We start from the raw sequence: 17905 nt of genomic DNA, 5'->3' as shown, positions 1-17905 counted from the left end.
TAAAGAAACTGCATTTGAATATCATCAGTATTGAATGATTACAAATTGAACGTAATATTATGGTGCTACATACGCTGGGGTATGAATTACAAAGGTGCTTTATTATTGATTATTGATGTCATGTTGAAAGAAACGACTTTGAAGAGATGTTTGTTGGTTGAAGATTGTCCTGTATATGCAGTTTATGGCATTTGTACTTTTTATTATGATATTTATATGTCATTTCCAATGATTTTGTCCACTTAAACCTCTTCTTAGCTTGCTTTCAGATCTGCTGCCACCCATTCATTCATTTCCAGATGTTTACTTTTCTGATAAACCTATTCATTCAGATCCACAATACGGAAGATATAAATAAGTTAGCATACAAAATCGTAATCGTATCATTCTGTGATTGACTAGTTGTAAAATAATTGTACAAAACACACACATTCTAGGTTGCTGACTGTAACGGCCAAAAATAAAGACAGTAAACAGCAGTGCTCTATTCTAAATTTATTTAGTATTTTACAATGTTACTGTACCTTTTCCACTGATGGCAGAAATAGTTTATGCTGCTCAATAAACAAGTCAGAATAAATCATTTCAATTTGTTTTCCAGGCATTTGACTTCTCAAGAAGAAAGTAGTATAATTAACATAATTTGTTAAAAAATAGAGCTAAATAGAAGTTTGTTGCCCAAAGGGATTTTGGTACTGCATTAAAGGTCAAAGCTTGAGAAATCAAATCATGATGCCATTTGATCTGAACAACTTTCAGTTTAAAGTTCTTTTAGTCACATCCATGTGCGTAGCAGCAGGTGATAGAATACACACTGTTCATTTTAATGCACACACATCAGTCCCAAACCTCAAGCCTGTTACAATTGCACAGATATTAACACAGGCATTCAGCGCAGTCCGTTTACATCTTAATACAGCCCTGTTGAGTTACACCTGCATTAAGTGCCATAGGTGGATCCTCAGGCCTCTCACACAAGCTTAAAACAGAAAGTCAGTGCATGCTGCCTAACAGTGCTAAGAAATAAAAAAAACATTTAGTTTATTTTAGCTGTGCATTTTTTTCATCTATGTTAAAAATAGTCCTCTTTGCTACTTACTGATATGTTGCTATATGCTATTTACACTTTATTTTTTATTTTAGTAAGGCATGCTTCTCATTCGTTCTCCTTGTCGTTACACAAAGTTGACTTAGTTCTTCAAGTCATGCGCTATTCAGACAGCCAAATGCTCTTTTGTAGATCATCCGAGCACCAGTTCTGTGAAATCAACACATGACTGCTCCAAAAAATACAAATATTGAAACAAAGAAGCCGACGGATTTTTTTTTAATGTATAGATAACGTAACATGATGTATTGCGGTTAAAACCAAGCTTGTCTTTTGTTTGTAAAAAAATTATTCAGTCATGCACGAGTCACCATAAAATGCTGTCTTTTGGCAAAATAGTAATACAAAATAATAATATATATGTGTAATTAGTCAGTGAGCTTAGTATTTAGTTTACAAAAATATGAATGCAAATCTAGAAGCTACTACAGCAAATCTAAATGAACACCTCCTTATACACGCTTGCAAAAGATCTTGATTTTGTCTATAATTAATGTAAAAATAAAGTCATTCGGCATCTGTGTAAATGGGACTTTGAGAGAAGCTGCTACATTTCATAAAAAAAAACATTCAAAAACATATCAACATAGTATTTTGGAGCTCCTTCCCTTTGCACACACAAATCTCGACATTCATGAAGAAATTGATGACTTCCAGAACACTTTGGTTTGATTGGAAATAAAATATAGTTCTGAAAACTAGTAAAACACTAATGTTTAGCTTAAAATATATTCAACTCATTTAATTTTGAATAAGATGTGACCTAAAAAAAAACCCCCCAAAAAACCCTAAATATTCAGTGTCAAATGCATTTATTGGCCAAAAACGTTCACTACAAGCCTCAGCAGAACACGCTGATCTTAACCAGTTGTGTATGACTACATTGTTCTGTATTTGCATATTTAAAAGGTTGCTTTAAAAAAGAAAAATCTGTTTCACACCAAATCATGTTCCTTAGCTTCATTTTAAAAGGTAACAAATTTCACTTGCCAGCGTTCATGCAAAAACACCTCTCTTTTTTACTCTTGCAGCATTTTAAAATATCACATGCACCTGTTTTCCTGATTAGCGCGATCAAACGCAGAAAATGATTCTTCAGCTTTTTAGATTTCAGTTCCACAGCAGATGTTTTGGCCAATAAAGTGCAAACTAAGGCGAACCCCACCACCTTCTATGAGCTTTCATCACAACTATGAGCCATAAAATATAAACTGCATAATTCATCATCCTCAACAGTCTCTTTGCACCTCCCTAAAATTCCTGCTGCTTGCATAATCGCATTGAGTGTGAGGTTTACCTGGAGTTTCAGAAACATTCTAGAAATGAAAGACATCATGATGCTGCAATTTCTTACTTGCACCAGAAGATTGATGGGTTAAATGTAGGCTGAGGCAGGATGTGTTCTGTCTCTTTTCTGGATGAGTTCAGTAGTTCAGTAGCCATGTTCATTTTCAAAGCCACCTTTGGGTCCAATGAAAGTGAGCATACATTCAGCTGAAGATGGTAGGATTTAGAGAAAGCACTGATTGGATTGGATTAGTCAGACATCCATAAAGAAGGTATTTTCACCAGGAACACACTCACTGCTTGTTGATGATTTTCTTTTTCTTTTTTTTTTGTAGAGCAAAACCAATAGCTCTACAGTTCCAGAGTGTGTGATCTCTCGAAAGAAAATATTCATGATTTGAGAGTGATAAAGGGTCTTGTAGGAAATCAGAAATCAATGCCCAGTGCAAACTCAGACGTAGATGCCTTCAGGGTTAAAGGTTGTGTTGAGGGGGCTCTGCAGAGCTCTGAGGTCAGCAGGAAGTTGTCTGGCTGATCCAAGCCGCTTCAGAGATCCAGACTCATTTTCTGCCTCTACAGAGATGAAACAAAATGACACTTGCATGCAGAGTACAGTAGACAGTTTGATTTATACACTGTAGATTGTCTACATTTCAAAAATGAAGAACAAATGCATGTCTGTACCTGTGTTGGATTCATCCTCACCAGGGTCTGCTGGTAGAACTGTTACTTTGGTGCCAGTTTGTTGGATAAACTGCTGAAGATTTACCTGTCTCAGCTCCTTAGTTAACTGTTCCAGCTCTAGCTCTTTCTCCTGAATCAAACAATTAAAAAGTAACCTCTATTATACTCACTTAACCTCCATCAACACAGGACGGCAAACAATATGCTCTGACAGAAACATTCAACTCATTTGTTACCAAGATAGTCCTGAGAGAATTTAGTGTTCTAAATGCATCTGCTCTAAAGTGTATCTGTCTTATGTAACATTCCTGGGGAATGCAAACTGTACTGGGACATAGCCGGCTCCTTCACTTCATCTGTAAGCTCTGGCAAAGATCTTTTACATAACATCTGTGAGTGACCACTACCCTCCACCCCCATTCTGCTCTCGAACATGCTGCAAAGCCGATTAGTCGCTTTGTTGAAACTTAAGCCCAAAGTGTCCAAAAAAAGGCAGCAGCAGTTCACAAAGTTTGAGCAAGGATTGTACTGTGTTAGTACTTTGCTTCAAGAGCTGCTTTCATACTTAAATGAGTACTTTAGATTTACAAACAAGACTTTACATACAGAGAATAGCAACGCAAAAGATGCAAAGATCCAAACTTTTAGCAGATAAAACACCAATGACTAATGTTTACCAATCCTGCTTCCTGATGGACACTTAAAGAAACTCTGCAATGCACTGCAGAGTTTAGTTCCAACCTGCCCCAGCACACTTGCCTGTACATTTCAGGTAATCCTGTAGATCTTGATTCACTAGTTAAAAGGTGTGTTTAATTAGGATTTGAGGATTATTATTCTGCATGATAGCTGTCTTCTGGAGAGAAGTGGACAGCCTTGAGCTATGAGAAATATGTCTTTGAGAAGTTAACAATAAGCGGCTTTCACCTCAGGAACTCAGTTATATGACTTAGCTGCCAGGTTTCTAGGAGTTGTGAAAAGGTTTCTTCTATGTGAATTTATTAATCCACTCTTTTTTTGGACTAGCTGCTTTCATAACAACTGCGAACCATGTCTGCATAATTGAATTTTTAGCTTGCAGTTATGTGCCTGAGTTTGGACAACAACTTTCACACCAATTAAATTAACCTCAATGTCAAATGGACTTAGTCCACACCAAAAAACTGAAAGCAATCTAAGTCAAGTCATCTGTTTGAACTGTTAGTGTAGGTAAATTGTGTTCTTTCTTCAGGTGAACTCACCTGTAGCCTAATGTTTGAATGCCCAAGCGACAGCTCCACAGCTCTGCAGGTGCTTTCTAGTCTCAGAGCCTGCTGCACCTGTATGTCCAGCTCAGTGCGTGCCTTGTCCAGTCGCAACCGAACCTCCATTTCATCTGCCAGTCGAGTCTCCATCAGCTCTTGTTGCAGGCGCTCTGCCTCCAGCCCTGCCTCCATGCACTGAATACGTGCTAGGTACTCTCCCAGCTGCTCCTCGCACTCTTGTACACGGCTGCGCAGTTCCTGCAGTTGCTCACGCAGTTGCCTTTCTTTGTCCTGCTCAATCTGCAGCTCATTCTCCCAGAATTCATGCTCCTTCATCTCTGCCTCATTCCTGCGGACCTGCTGCTCTAGTTCAACCAGTTCCTCTTCTTCTTCCTCAGTTAATTGCTGCTGCAGCTCAGTCTCACAGCGTTGCAGTTTCTGCTCTAGGATGTGCAGCTTTTCCTTCTGCAGCTGCACCAGGCGAGACAACTCCTGTGTAGGTGCTGGTGTGCTGCAACGATTTGTGTTGACTGCTCTCTGCTTTGTGTCACCTTCACGACTCTTTCCGAAGATGTCACGCAACCCTTTGGCACCACCAGTGAAAGTGAGGGACTTGCGTTTTGGTTCACGGCGTTTGAGGGAACGATCATTGGCTGTGGGGCGGAGCTTTGCCATGGGAGGGAGACTTTGGCGATATAGGGTACGCTCAGGGGCTCTTGCTGAGGTCTCTGAAGTGGGGCGCTCGCTCAAAGAAGGGCCAGTACGTTGAAGCACTAACTGCACATCACTAGCGTACTGACCCCATTTATTCAGAGAGACCACAGGATTCTCATGGGGTGCCAAATGCCTCTCTGTCTCACGCCATTTTTCAATCAATGTGTAGCGACCAGTCCGTCCTGCAACACAGCACATTTACATTATCATAAAAGTCTGGAATTTCCTTTGTAATGACAACAGGAACTTCTGGTTTCAGATCAATTTGGAGGGTGTAATATCTCAACCAGTAGCATTTTAATTGCAAAAATCATTACTGGTACAGCCAAATCACCTTGCTGCCCAAGACTGGTTACTCACTGAAGCTAAGCAGGGCTAAGCCTGGTTAGTACCTGGATGGAAGACCACATGGGAAAACCACATGGGAAAGCAAGGCCTGCATGGGGAACTCAACCTGTGGTCTGTGTGGTTCCTGATGCCTCAGTATAGTGAAGGGGACACTATACTATAAATGAGCACCGTCTTTCGGATGAGACAATAAACCAAGGTCCTGACTCTCTGTGGTCATTAAAAATCTTATGGCACTTATTATAAAGAGCAGGAGTATAACCCCGGTGTTCTGGCCAAATTCCCCCCATCAGCACTTACCGGTCATGCCCTCCCAATTATCCCCATCCACTGGATTAGTTCTTACCAATACCTTATCTCGCCACTCCCCCTATACCTGGTGTGTGTTGAGTGCACTGGCACTATTGTCCTGTGACTGCTGTGGCATCATCCAAATGGACGCTGCACACTGGTGGTGAGAAGAGACCCCGCTCATGATTGTAAAGTGCTTTGGGTGTATGGTCAAGCACGTGTAATGCGGTATATAAATGCACATTACTTGATTACTTATTCAAACAAGTTTCCTAAACACTAATTTGTCATTATTCAGCTGAACAGGTAGTCCAGTTCTAAAAAAAATCAGGCTACTGGTCAAGCCCATGTTGCAGTGTAAAGGCTGATTTATACTTGTTTGCTTGGATGCACACGGCAAATATGATGTTGGTTGTTTGCTTTAGATGCGCGTAACTTAATTTCATGAAGTTTTTCATTCTTTTGTAACTTCTGCTAAGCTCTGCACCCAAAGATGCACAATTGCATGAATGTCGATGTGCCTCATTATTAGTAGTCTAAAACGGCTTAGCTTGGAAAAATAAGTAGCTTAAATTACTAAAAATCATTTACATAATAAAATGTACCTATTCAGCAAGTTTTTGTGCAAACTTCGTCACCTTTGTTTTGTCATGACAGTTAGTTAGAGTTGTTACCTTGTTGTTACAAGTAAAAGTACAATGGCAAGAGCATCAAGTATAAACGGCTCCATGACTTTCGACTGTGTGCAAGCGCAGAATAAATCCAGCTTAAGACTTGGACAGGACGTTCAAACAAGCATAGCATTGTTTGTTAGCAGAGGCACAGCCTTTACTCTCTGGGGAAATCAACCTATGAATGGCTTGCATATAGTTATCGTCGCATATTAAGCCGGAGACAGTATTTTAACAAAACCAAACTGTGTATAGTCAAGAAGCTCTAAAAACATGCTGAAAAACAGTGCAAGGAAATTCATCTGACATTAACCAGAGACCAGGCGCCTCTGTGGAACAGAGATTGCACTTCTTCATGAATTAATAGAATAAGACACAGTCAGATTTTTTTCCAGTATGGGGTGATAGGGTCGAACTCTGTGACTAGAAGAGACAATACTGCATTTCACTGTTCCGATCTCTGATCTCAAAGAGAGCTTGTTGTCAAGGAGACAACCATAGTGAGAGTTATGTTGTGTAAGAAACAGAGAAAAGAAGGAACAAAGGAGAATGGGGCTTGGAAAGGAGCATACAAAAAATGAAAAAGGGGGTTCTGTAAAAATGCTCTTACAAGTTACTCCACAATCAATCTGTGTTCTGTGCACCTACGGGTGAATGCTTTTATGATATAAACTGGCCATTTTTTTGTAAACAAGGAGTTTGTCGTGAAATTTAGTGTCTTACCTATTGCTTGGGCCAATGCAATCACAACCTCTTGACACGTGGTGACCTCTGTGACCCCGCAGACGATGCGCTGCACTCCATCCACCCATACCTTCAGCTCCATGCCTCTCATCTGGATGATGTCATTCCTCACCTCTGCATGCCCCCCTTACAGGCTCTCTGGTCTGCATGCTGCTCTTATCACTGTGTGGAAGACCAAAGAACTGTTTGTTCAAGTTCTGTATTTAAGCACAGATATTTCCTTTCTGCAATTTATAGTTATCTTCAATAACATTGACATCACTAGCACTTAGCTGCGCATGACGCTCTGCAGTTTCAATTTAGTAGAAGGCTTAAGTTTTTAGATGGGGAGGGTTTGGTTGCTGCAGTGCTAAACTTAAATTAGCTTGCTTACACAAGCCCTGATCTGTTATTATCCTCAAATCCGGCTCGCAAATCAATTTTCACTTACTGCATTGTGGTTTGGCCTGTTGTCCTCTTTTTCTCTTTAAGATTGTTATGCTGGAGAGATCTACATTAGAAGAGTTAGTTAGAAGATGTTGGACATCCTGGTTATTTCATTCATTACAAAGCTACTACAACCACATTTTTTTGTCCATCCAACTTATGCAAATTTTTGGGGAAATTTATGACATCACAGTACTTACTAAAATCAGAAAATGTTGAGTTTTTTTAAAAGAATGATGACTACATTTGTTAAAAGATGCTTATGCAAATAGCAACACTAGCTTATACCATTGTCACTTTTTAATGCAATATAACATGCCAGCACAAATTAGGAAAGTGTGCTCACACTGCAATATCCCTGCACGCACATGATGTCATTGTTTACACAAAAACGCATTTTTATACAGTTAAACAGAAAAGTGTATCATTTTCAGAAACTTGCATTATGAAACCTACGTTCAAAGATTTGCATTTTCATTCTACTGTCAATGAATGACTAAAACGCATAAGAGTGAACTGATTAATACTGATTTCAATCCTTGCCCCTAATCGAGAACACGTGTAAATGCATCATTTGAGTAGTCCAACATAAACATTAATGGGTTAGTTCACTCAAAAATAAAAATTCTGACATTAATAACTCACTATCATATATGGCCACAGCCATATCTCCCTGCAGTCCATGACTGGTTCTCAATGAAGCTAAGCAGGGCTGAGCCTGGTCGGTTCCTGAATGGGAGACCACAAGGGAAAACAAGGTTGCTGTTGGAGTGGTGTTAGTGGGACCCGCAGGGGGCACTCAACCCGAGTCCTAATGCCCCAGTATATTTATAGGGACTGTATACTGCTCAGTGAGCACCGTCTTTCAGATGAGACGTTAAACCGAGGTCCTGACTCTCTGTGAGAGTGGGGATGTTACCCCGGTGTCCTGGCCAAAAAAACTGCAAAAACAACTTTGATTGCCAATGTCTTCGACATTAGATCAGGTTGTGTGTTTACTATCAGCTATATTTAAATACAATATGTAGAAATAGAGTGCTTGTTTGTTGTGCTGCTGACTCTAATGGAAGCATGTCTGCTGCCCATAGTAAACGCACACCCAAGGAATACTAAGAAAGAGCAAACAAAGTCATTTTTATTGGTTTTTAGTAGATAAAAGTGTCATTGAAGCTTCATATGATTACAGTTGAACCACTGAAGATGGAATGGAATGTTTTGATTGATTATTGATGAATTGATTAATGCTTTATTTTTGCTTCCTTTTCTAGAACTTTTTGACTCATCATCTAAAATATCTTAAATCGTGTTCTGAAGATGAACAAAGGTCTCAGGAGATTGGAATGACATGAGGGTGAGTAATTAACAACAGAATGTTCATTTTTGGGGGCAGCACAGTGGCGCACTGGGTAGCACAATCGCCTCACAGCAAGAAGGTTGCTGGTTTGAGCCCCGGCTGGGTCAGTTGGCATTTCTGTGTGGAGTTTGCGTGGTCTCCCCATGTTCGGGTGGGTTTCCTCCGGGTGCTTCGGTTTCCCCCACTAGCCCAAAGACATGCTCTATAGGTGGATTGGGTAGTCTAAATTGTCCGTGGTGTATGTGTGTGAATGAGTGTGTATGGATGTTTCCCAATGATGGGTTTCAGCTGGAAGTGGTTTCAGCTGAAACCCATCCCAATAATGGGTTTCAGCATCTGCTGCATAAAACGTATGCTGGATAAGTTGGCGTTTCATTCCGCTGTGGTGACCCCAGATTAATAAAGGGACTAAGCTGAATGAAATAGCCCATTAAAATATTATTCAGTGCATGTCAATACAAATTCCCTATAGAATGTCTAAAATTCTAATGCATTCCCTTTTTTCTTTATAAAAACTTGTTGTTGTTGTTTTGGCAAGTTTCGTTGTCTGCAAATCAATTGTAAGGAAAGCCCTGGTCTAGACCAATGCATGTCCTCTTCGGAGGCGGTGTAGTGATAGATGAGAGTGATTTATGTAGCTATGAAGCACTCAAGCTGAAGAACTGGTCCAAACAGGCCTTGTGAATGCTATAGATGGTGCCCACTCCCATGAGACGCACTCATAAAGGATGAGTGAGATGAGCTGTATATGCTCGACAGGTAATAAGTCTTCAGTGTGTGTGTTGTGAAGAGAGAAAGTCACTGTTGTCTCATGTTCTGTCTCTGAGTATTTGGCCTGCTCAGATCTACAGAGTGCAATATCTTTATATGCCAATTCACACCCAGCTGATATCCATGATGAATATCTTTGACTGCATAGTGGCACAATTTAATTCTGTCACGTAAATTGTTCCTATGTCTGTGCCATGGTCATCAAAATACCTCATATTATACAGGCTTTCAAGGAGAGATGAGCTATTATTATTTTTGTCAATAAATGTAAAGTAGTGACAGAGCTCTTCCATATAGTGCTGTGCATCAAAGTGGAAAAGATAGTTAAAAAAGAAAAATGTAGGGCTAGGACTTGTGGCATTGATTGTTGACTGAATGGAGACAAACCTGAACATGAGCTTGCAGCTTTTGTGAAAAATTGTGTTTCAGTGAACTAAATGATTGGAGCCTAGAAACAAACTGACAGAATTGGCATTGTTTTTCTGTTTGAGAATAATTAAACTGCAATTGCACAAAAGCTGAAGAGAATAGCAGTACTTGATTGAACCATGTGCTGCACAGACAATTCAGTTCATTTCAAAAACCAAACTTTTACTTCTCTTCACCATTTGTGATCTTACAAATGGGTAGTGCTGTTTTGTTCCACTTCTAGTACATTTGCCGTTTAATATTTCTCAATAACTAAATGGAGCAGTGAGATTAGGTGAGAAGTGTGCCATTTTAGCAACCACAAATGTCTCAACTAGAACTAATTTAAAGCCAAATACCGGTTTCCCCCACAGTCCAAAGACATGCGGTACAGGTGAATTGGGTAGGCTAAATTGTCCGTAGTGTATGAGTATGAATGAGTGTGTGTGGATGTTTCCCAGAGATGGGTCGCGGCTGGGAGGGCATCCCCTGCGTAAAACAAATGCTGGATAAATTGGCGGTTCATTCGCTGTGGCGACCCCAGATTAATAAAGGGACTAAGCCGACAAGAAAATGAAATAAAATGATAGCTGTCTTTCTCAGCAGCAGAAATTTAGAAAATAGCAGAAATATGTTTAACATGCCACAACAAATCCAGCTAGGAGGTTTATTTATACATTATGATTTATTTAACTCTACTGTTACCTTATTATTGTGTCAGAAATGTGGTATTTTCATACTGAATTTTAGTATAGGCTTCTGTTCATTTATTAGGTGTATTAAAGTAGTAATTGATCATAGTTATGGTATTGTTACATCATGTCAGATTTGTTCGTGTATTTATACTCACAGTTTCTATTTTTCATAACAAATATCAAGACCATATTGACCTTATTCTTCAATGCGGAAGTGCGCTCATTTTTGCAATTGTTTTAGAACTTCCGATTCAGCTGCCTATGGGAGAAATGACTAGGAATAATAAACGGCAGAAAACGGTCAAACTACTTACTCTACAAACAAGTGTTTGCTTGACTATACAGACCAAGTAGAATATTATAAGAAAATATCAGTTTGCAACACCAAGCAGCAAAACGAGCTGTTTTTAACGTCTAAAAATGAATGGAAGTGAATGAGACCGGAAGTCTCGCGCCAAAATGATTCAAATGGCTGCGCCCACTCATACACGGAGAATAAGGTGAATAGTTTGGATATTTTAGTGATGCTTTAGTTTGACTAATATCTGCCTAATACCTGCCAAATATTAGGATAATTGCTGTTTATTTGTATTCAAAAGCACATATTTTGCTTGATCTTATACTAAATATTAATAAGGAGCAAATTATGAGGGAAAAGTCATAGTTAATGGTTTTGCAGTAGTGAGAATTGTACCTTATAAGGAGCCACAGTTTAAAACATGGAGTCATTGGAGATTTTTACCATAATGGAGCAAATGTTTATCATTTGCATGTTTTTAAGGCTTGTGACTGTATGAGCATATCAAGAGAGTTTAAAGCATTCAGGCACAAGGAATTGTACCATTTGAAACTTCAATAAAAAATATTTTTATTTAATTATTTATACAATTAAGTTGCTATATAGTGATATTTTACATTTGATTATCCACTTTCTGTACCTGAATTCTTACCAAATAGAGCTATTTAAGTCATCTGGTAAAATTGTATTTATATTGCAGTATATATTGCAGAAAAAAAGACATTGCAATGTCAGATTTTTCCAATGTTGTGTAGCCCTATTACATGGGCTACCAAATCAGGTGCCAGTGCCACCAAATATAGAACTTGTTGGCAACTGCCTGCCCTGTGCTCTTAAATTTTATAAAGCAAAAACCTATAGCAACCACAAGGAACTATAGCAAACACTAGTCACACTCTAAATATGTTATTTTAATTCCTGTCTTGGTGTGTGTTTTGACACTCTGACATCATGTTTTAACCAGTCTCTCGTGGGCAGAGACATTGGGCCGGGAGAGTATGTAATCATTCACTTCTGCTCCACAAATCTCTCATGAGCATGTTAATGCACAGTTCATTCTCACCCGTTTAGCGAAGCAGCATACAGTTATGCCAAAACTAAACGCCTAAAAAGCCCCTACATGCAGCAGTATTACATGTCAGCAGCACAGAATTTGTGTTTAACTGTATATACAAGAATAATGCAGGCATCTGCTTCAGACCAGCTATGGCTCCACAACCTGGAGCTAAATTTAACAAACTCAAGGCTTTGGCAGCCCGTCACTGTAAGGTACAGCCAAGACAGCTGCTAAAGGAGACGTAATGCATCTGAACTCACATTCCAGTCGACTCGCATGTCTGACGTTCATAAACACAGATCAGCACAGCACATATGGCTGGACAGTAACTCTTATTGGGTGTAGAGGTTCCAGCAGGCTGCAGTGCTCTCACATGTTCTGTCAGGTCAATGTTAATCATCTGTTCTTGTTTTAATAACTCAGGAATGTGAATTTAATGGTCAAGTTGATATAAACGAAAGCTATGGGTGTGAGGCTTGCCAAAGCAGTTGCTTTATATAATCAAAATATTTTATCACTGAAATTCCTTATAAAATTCCTAATTTTAGTGATATTTTCCACACTAGAATGCACCTGATATCCTGGTTCAATATGTTTTCTACCAATATTATGACCCACAACAATTCCAGATGGCTCAGATGGTCTGCTATTTCACAGACAAATTTTGAGATGAAAGCGTGTTTCCTATGTCCCTTGAATTTTGGACTTTTATCTCTAGCACTTGAAAACCTCCTCAGGTCCCTAACGGTGTCTGTGGACTGTAGTGGGGGGCTTTTCTAACAAGGGTCCGGACAAACACAAAGGTCTGCTGGAGAGACGCCCACCCCTGCAGGCCTCACAGCATGACTGGACACAAACAATCCATCTCCATGGTAATGCTTTAGCAGCTTTGTAAATCTCTCACATGGCCGGCTGTGACCGGCCTGGGAACTAACAAACACCAGCAATTAAGGAACAATCTCTTTATTTGAACTTTTGTGTGTGTCCCACTGTATAACTTTGTCCTGTCAGGGATTCAGAGCTGAACACTGCACCAATGAGTCATGAAGTGACACTGAATTGAAACCATTTCAAATAAAAGTGTTTGTCAGTACAGCCTCTGACGGGCACAGGGAACTCTCGGAGCAATTCATTAACTCAAAGTAAGTTTAGTCTGAGGTGAATGTGTCACAGTGAGTGGCTTTGTCGCACGGGGGAAGGGAAACATTCTCCAGGAAACACTCTCCAGGTCAACACAGTTTAATTAGGGATGTATTAATAAAACAAACATTTTAGAGAACTGTTTTGTTTCTTTTATAATGGATTGTTGACAGTGTTGAACAATGTGAGAACTAGTCTAAATATGTTTTCTTTCTAGATTTTGAGAGACTCTGAAGTTTGCAGTTGCTACCAATAGCAACAATATAGACAGTTTTACTTTATGAATTGTTCACCATGATGTCAGGGTGTTACAGTTGTTGTCAGTACACAGTTAAAGGGTTGCTTAGGTGTTCAAGTTGTTTTAAAATGTTTTTCTCTGGTTGCTTGGATGTTTTGGTTTGTTGAAGTGTGGTTGCTTAATGGCCAAAGTCAACCGGGTCTACATCTACAGTAAATCTACAGTATTGTTTAAAACAATAGCCCCAGGACTTTGTGGTATCAAATTTTGCAAGCCCTGGTAAATGATACTCTGGCCCCCAAATACGACTTCCCTTCAGTTCAGGCCTGTCGTTATTTTTCACCCTTTTTGTGTTATATTTTTTAGATATGTAATAACACAGCTCTCAATTTGAGAAGTCACTTTGACATTTTGTAAGTGCTTTTAGGGATATTTCACTCAAAAAGTAAATAATCTCATCATTTATTATTGGTTTTGAATAAGTGAAGGGTGAGTAAACTATGTCAGCATTTTCACTTTTGTGTGAACTATCCCTTTAAGCATAAAAGCTGGTATAAATGTGGCTGAATTCAAATAGCTCATAAAGATCACATTCTCTCTCCCTAATAACCAAACACATCCAGTATTCTTTATGGGATTGTGTTGTGAGAAAGTACAACAAAAACAAGTACTGTACCAAAACACATGGATTGCCATTCACATTCTTTTCTTTCACTTGGTTTCCTAAAGAACGTGTGTTAGTTTATTCAATAGTACTTGTGCACCAAGCACTCCCACAAGTGTTTTGAACCCATGCTAATGCAGTTGGGCTGAACACTTGTGATAGGATCATCCCTTTTATCGTTTTTCTCCTGCACAACAGACAAATCCCTTCATTTCCTTGAACTGGCCCAAATGGGTTCAAAAGTGGGAAGTGAACTGTCTGTGAACTAAGACTTTCGCTTTTATTATAAACCAGTTGAAATGGTGATTTTAATTATCTGAAGCTCCTGCTGTGAAATCAGATAGGGTGCAGTGTTGTTAACTACATACTGTATGAACAGACCAAACATTTCCGTAATATAAATGTGAAGCTACTGAAGGTGGAAAACTTGCAATCTGCGGGTGTAGATATCTTCTGCCTACAAGTAGTGTCCCATTAAAAGACTAGAATAGCTTTCTGCAGCTTGCTCAGATCCTGATCTGCATTGCAATCATGCATTTATGCATGATATTACATGTACATCTCTCAGCATGGTTCTATCTCACTACCTCAGTACAGTTGTCTACCCCGCCTTCACTCTGCTCTTCTGCTCTCCTCAGCTTTCCTAGCTTTCTTCTCTCTTCCTTCTCTCTCAGGTTTTGCACTGGAGTTATTTAGCACACTCACTGATCAGCAGATCTGATCAGTGGGTGTTTGATGAGCCAGCTGTTGTCATACAAACTCGTGTGTAATGAGAGACTGAGGCATGTGTAATTGGTTGTGAGTCAGTTCTATGAATGAGACATGTGTAAACAGATCTACAAGAAGTAGAGTAAGGTGGTGTCTGAAAGCTGAAAAATTGCATGCAAATCCAGTGTTTGCACAGTATCCTGTCTACTAAAATGACTCCAATTTGGCCTATTTTTAATGGATCTCGTGTCCCCTCTGCATATAAAGGAGTGGTTCAAAGTCGATATGGGCAACATAATCGCATGTATTTTTGGGCTAAATTGAAATAAACTATTTGTCTTGGGTTTTGTCCATGTTTGGATGAAAAAAAGTATATTTGTTATACATTTTTACATCCTGCTCAGTGTCGTCCATTGAAACAGTGGTAATATTAAAGCCAAAATATGTAATGCTGGGTACACCCCTTAAAATCGTAATTAAGAATTTTCCCCAGGTGGAGTGAATAACATGGAAAGTGTTGTACATTTGCCCTAAGTGTCTACCAGTTGTGTCAAAAAATTAGCTTGAGATGAAAAAAATCCCACAAGTAGACTTAAGTAAAATGTTGATATCCGGATTGTGGTAGAGGGTTGGTTTCCCTATATAACAAACTCGAGTTTTTTATAAAGGAATCATTTTTTGCACACAGAAAATAAAAGAATTTATCTGTATTCCATTAACCCTTGTGTACTGTTCAAATTGACTACCCATTCATTATGTTCATGGTTGTTTTTGTCCCATTGACTTCCATTATAACCACATTTTTTGATTCCAAAGTCATAACTACCCATTCATTATGTTCATGGTTATTTTTGTCCCATTAACTTCCATTATAACAAAAATTTTTGGATTCCAAAGCCTTGACACCAAAAAATCATGCATTCTTGATTGTTGGTGGTTTTCCCTGTTGGAAAGGGGTAAGATTTTTACTGTTGATCATTAGTTGGCACCATAAAAAAACGTTTCTGGCTTTTATATGGAGTTCTATGGAGTAAAACAGCAAATTATTGTGTGTGTGTGTGTGTGTGTGTGTGTGTGTGTGTGTGTGTGTGTGTGTGTGTGTGTGTGTGTGTGTGTGCTTAAATACACCTATGTTTACTACGTTCTGAGAGCTGAGCTGCTTATTTTGATTTTCTCAGATGTATCAAGGTAAGCGCACAAAGGTCACACACACACTATACTCCATATACAACTACAAAGCCAGAAATGAATCTTTTTTGCACTGCAACTGATGATCAACAGAACAAATTACAAATTTGACTTCTTATTAACAGGGACAACCATCCCACAATAAATAATACATAATAAAAATAAGGTGGCGTGGCTTTGCAATCAAAAATTGTGTTTTTAATGCTAAAAAAGCCAATAACATTACAAAGTCTGAAAGCTTTTTTCATTTCATTTTTTTACATTATTACTACATATTTCAAAGTACAGTAATTACTGCTGTGATAAATTAATACACATTACATCTTATGGTAGTTATCACACTAACATGAGATAAGTGATGACAAACTCTGCCATTAAAACAGTTTAACACATCTGACTAAAAAGATGCTCAACATCAACAAGCTCCAGTCTCCATTATAACGTCTAATAATGACTCATTGATGGAAGTTAATGTAAAGCCTCTGCTGTTTATGAGACGCACTGCTGTGTGTTTTTAATTTTAGGAGGGGCCGCAGGCCTGCTGCTGTTCTAACGGAAAACACTGACCATCATACTATCATTTAACCAGATAAAACGCTTATCAGTAGAAACAAACTGATGATAAAAGCCCTGACATTGCTCTCATGTCATGCGTCTGTTCTCCTGCGCGTTCATGTAGCGCGTCCCGTCACAACTATTTAAAGGTGCCCCATGAAAAAACAAGCAATACATGTCGCCCTTCTCTCGCGATTCCCCGACGGTCCAAAACACGGTGCGGAGACATTTAACGCCAACGTGATCTAAAATCAATTCCGTACCTGCGTGTGTCTGCAGTCCCGGACCGCCACAATCCTCAGTCCGGGTCCACTTCTCTCCGTCAGAACAGAACCAAGAGATGCTGTGTTTTTCCCTTTAGCGCCTTGTAAACACTCTCTTCGTGTGATGTCCGTGAATTCGGTCCGGTTGAGGTCCGTTATGTTGCTCCGCTCGCTGAAGTTGAGTGTGGCCCGTTACATCAGCGGCGGCTCTGCTCTCACGCGAGTAAATACAGGGAGCGCGCGAGAGAGCGGGACAGCGCAAGGCATCATGGAGCGAGAGAGCGAGCGCTTTAAAGCTGCACAGCCTGACCGAACAAGTGGACTCACACACACAACCACACTCACACACTGCGTCGATCTGCTGGTGTTTCGTATCTTTTATCAAGTCTGTAAGCTGTTGATTTAATGTTAATTTATTAGTGCTTTATTACATTAGATTGTGTGTTTTCTATTTATATAATGTTTTAACAAATTAATACATTAAAGTTTTCTGAGACATAAAACTAGTAAAGCTTTATTAGATAATAATAATAATAATAATAATAATAATAATAATAATAATAATGATAATAATAGTAAAGTGTATTTATTTTATCTCATTTTTATTTTTATAATTCACTATATATAGAGAGTCAATCTAGGGCCATAAATACTTGCAAAATAAAAGAAATTTGGCAAAAGTTTCGCAAACAAAAGTATTGAGCAAAAATAAATAAATAAATGCGAATCTCTAAAAATCGCAAAGCAAAAATAATTTTGTGAAATTAAAAGTTGATTTTGCTAACAAAAAAAGAACTGCAAATAAAAATCAAGCAGTGGCAAAAATGAAAAAAAACTAAAATATTTGCAATAAAATAAAAAAACTATAAAAATTTGCAAAACATTTTTCATAGCATTGCCTTTACAAAACATTGCTCATTTAGTTTTGCTTGTTAGTCAACCGTGAGTTTGCGATGCTGTTTTCACTTCACGTTTCTGTCCGTTTCACTTTGTGGCCCTGATTTTACAAGGGGGTGGAGTCACGGGAACTTGGCCGTTTACGGCAGGCT

The 17905-nt window shown here is 38.9% G+C and overlaps 1 protein-coding gene across 1 annotated transcript; it reads right to left on the bottom strand.

Moving 5' to 3' along the window:
• Nucleotides 1-480: 480 nt before the first annotated feature.
• On the bottom strand, nt 481-17143 carry rassf8b (Ras association domain family member 8b). Its single transcript, XM_056455593.1, has 5 exons — nt 16857-17143; nt 7071-7253; nt 4321-5219; nt 3080-3209; nt 481-2968 (listed from the first exon to the last, which is right to left on the bottom strand). Exons 2-5 carry the CDS (start codon nt 7180-7182, stop codon nt 2847-2849), a joined length of 1263 nt encoding a protein of 420 aa, XP_056311568.1. The 5' UTR covers nt 7183-7253; nt 16857-17143; the 3' UTR covers nt 481-2846.
• Between the last annotated feature and the right edge of the window lie 762 nt (nt 17144-17905).

The sequence above is a fragment of the Danio aesculapii genome, chromosome 4 (genome assembly GCF_903798145.1).
Source record: "Danio aesculapii chromosome 4, fDanAes4.1, whole genome shotgun sequence".
Taxonomy (NCBI): Eukaryota; Metazoa; Chordata; class Actinopteri; order Cypriniformes; family Danionidae; genus Danio; species Danio aesculapii.
Note: the sequence above shows the minus strand (reverse complement) of the source record. Positions and strands in the feature narration are given on the sequence as shown.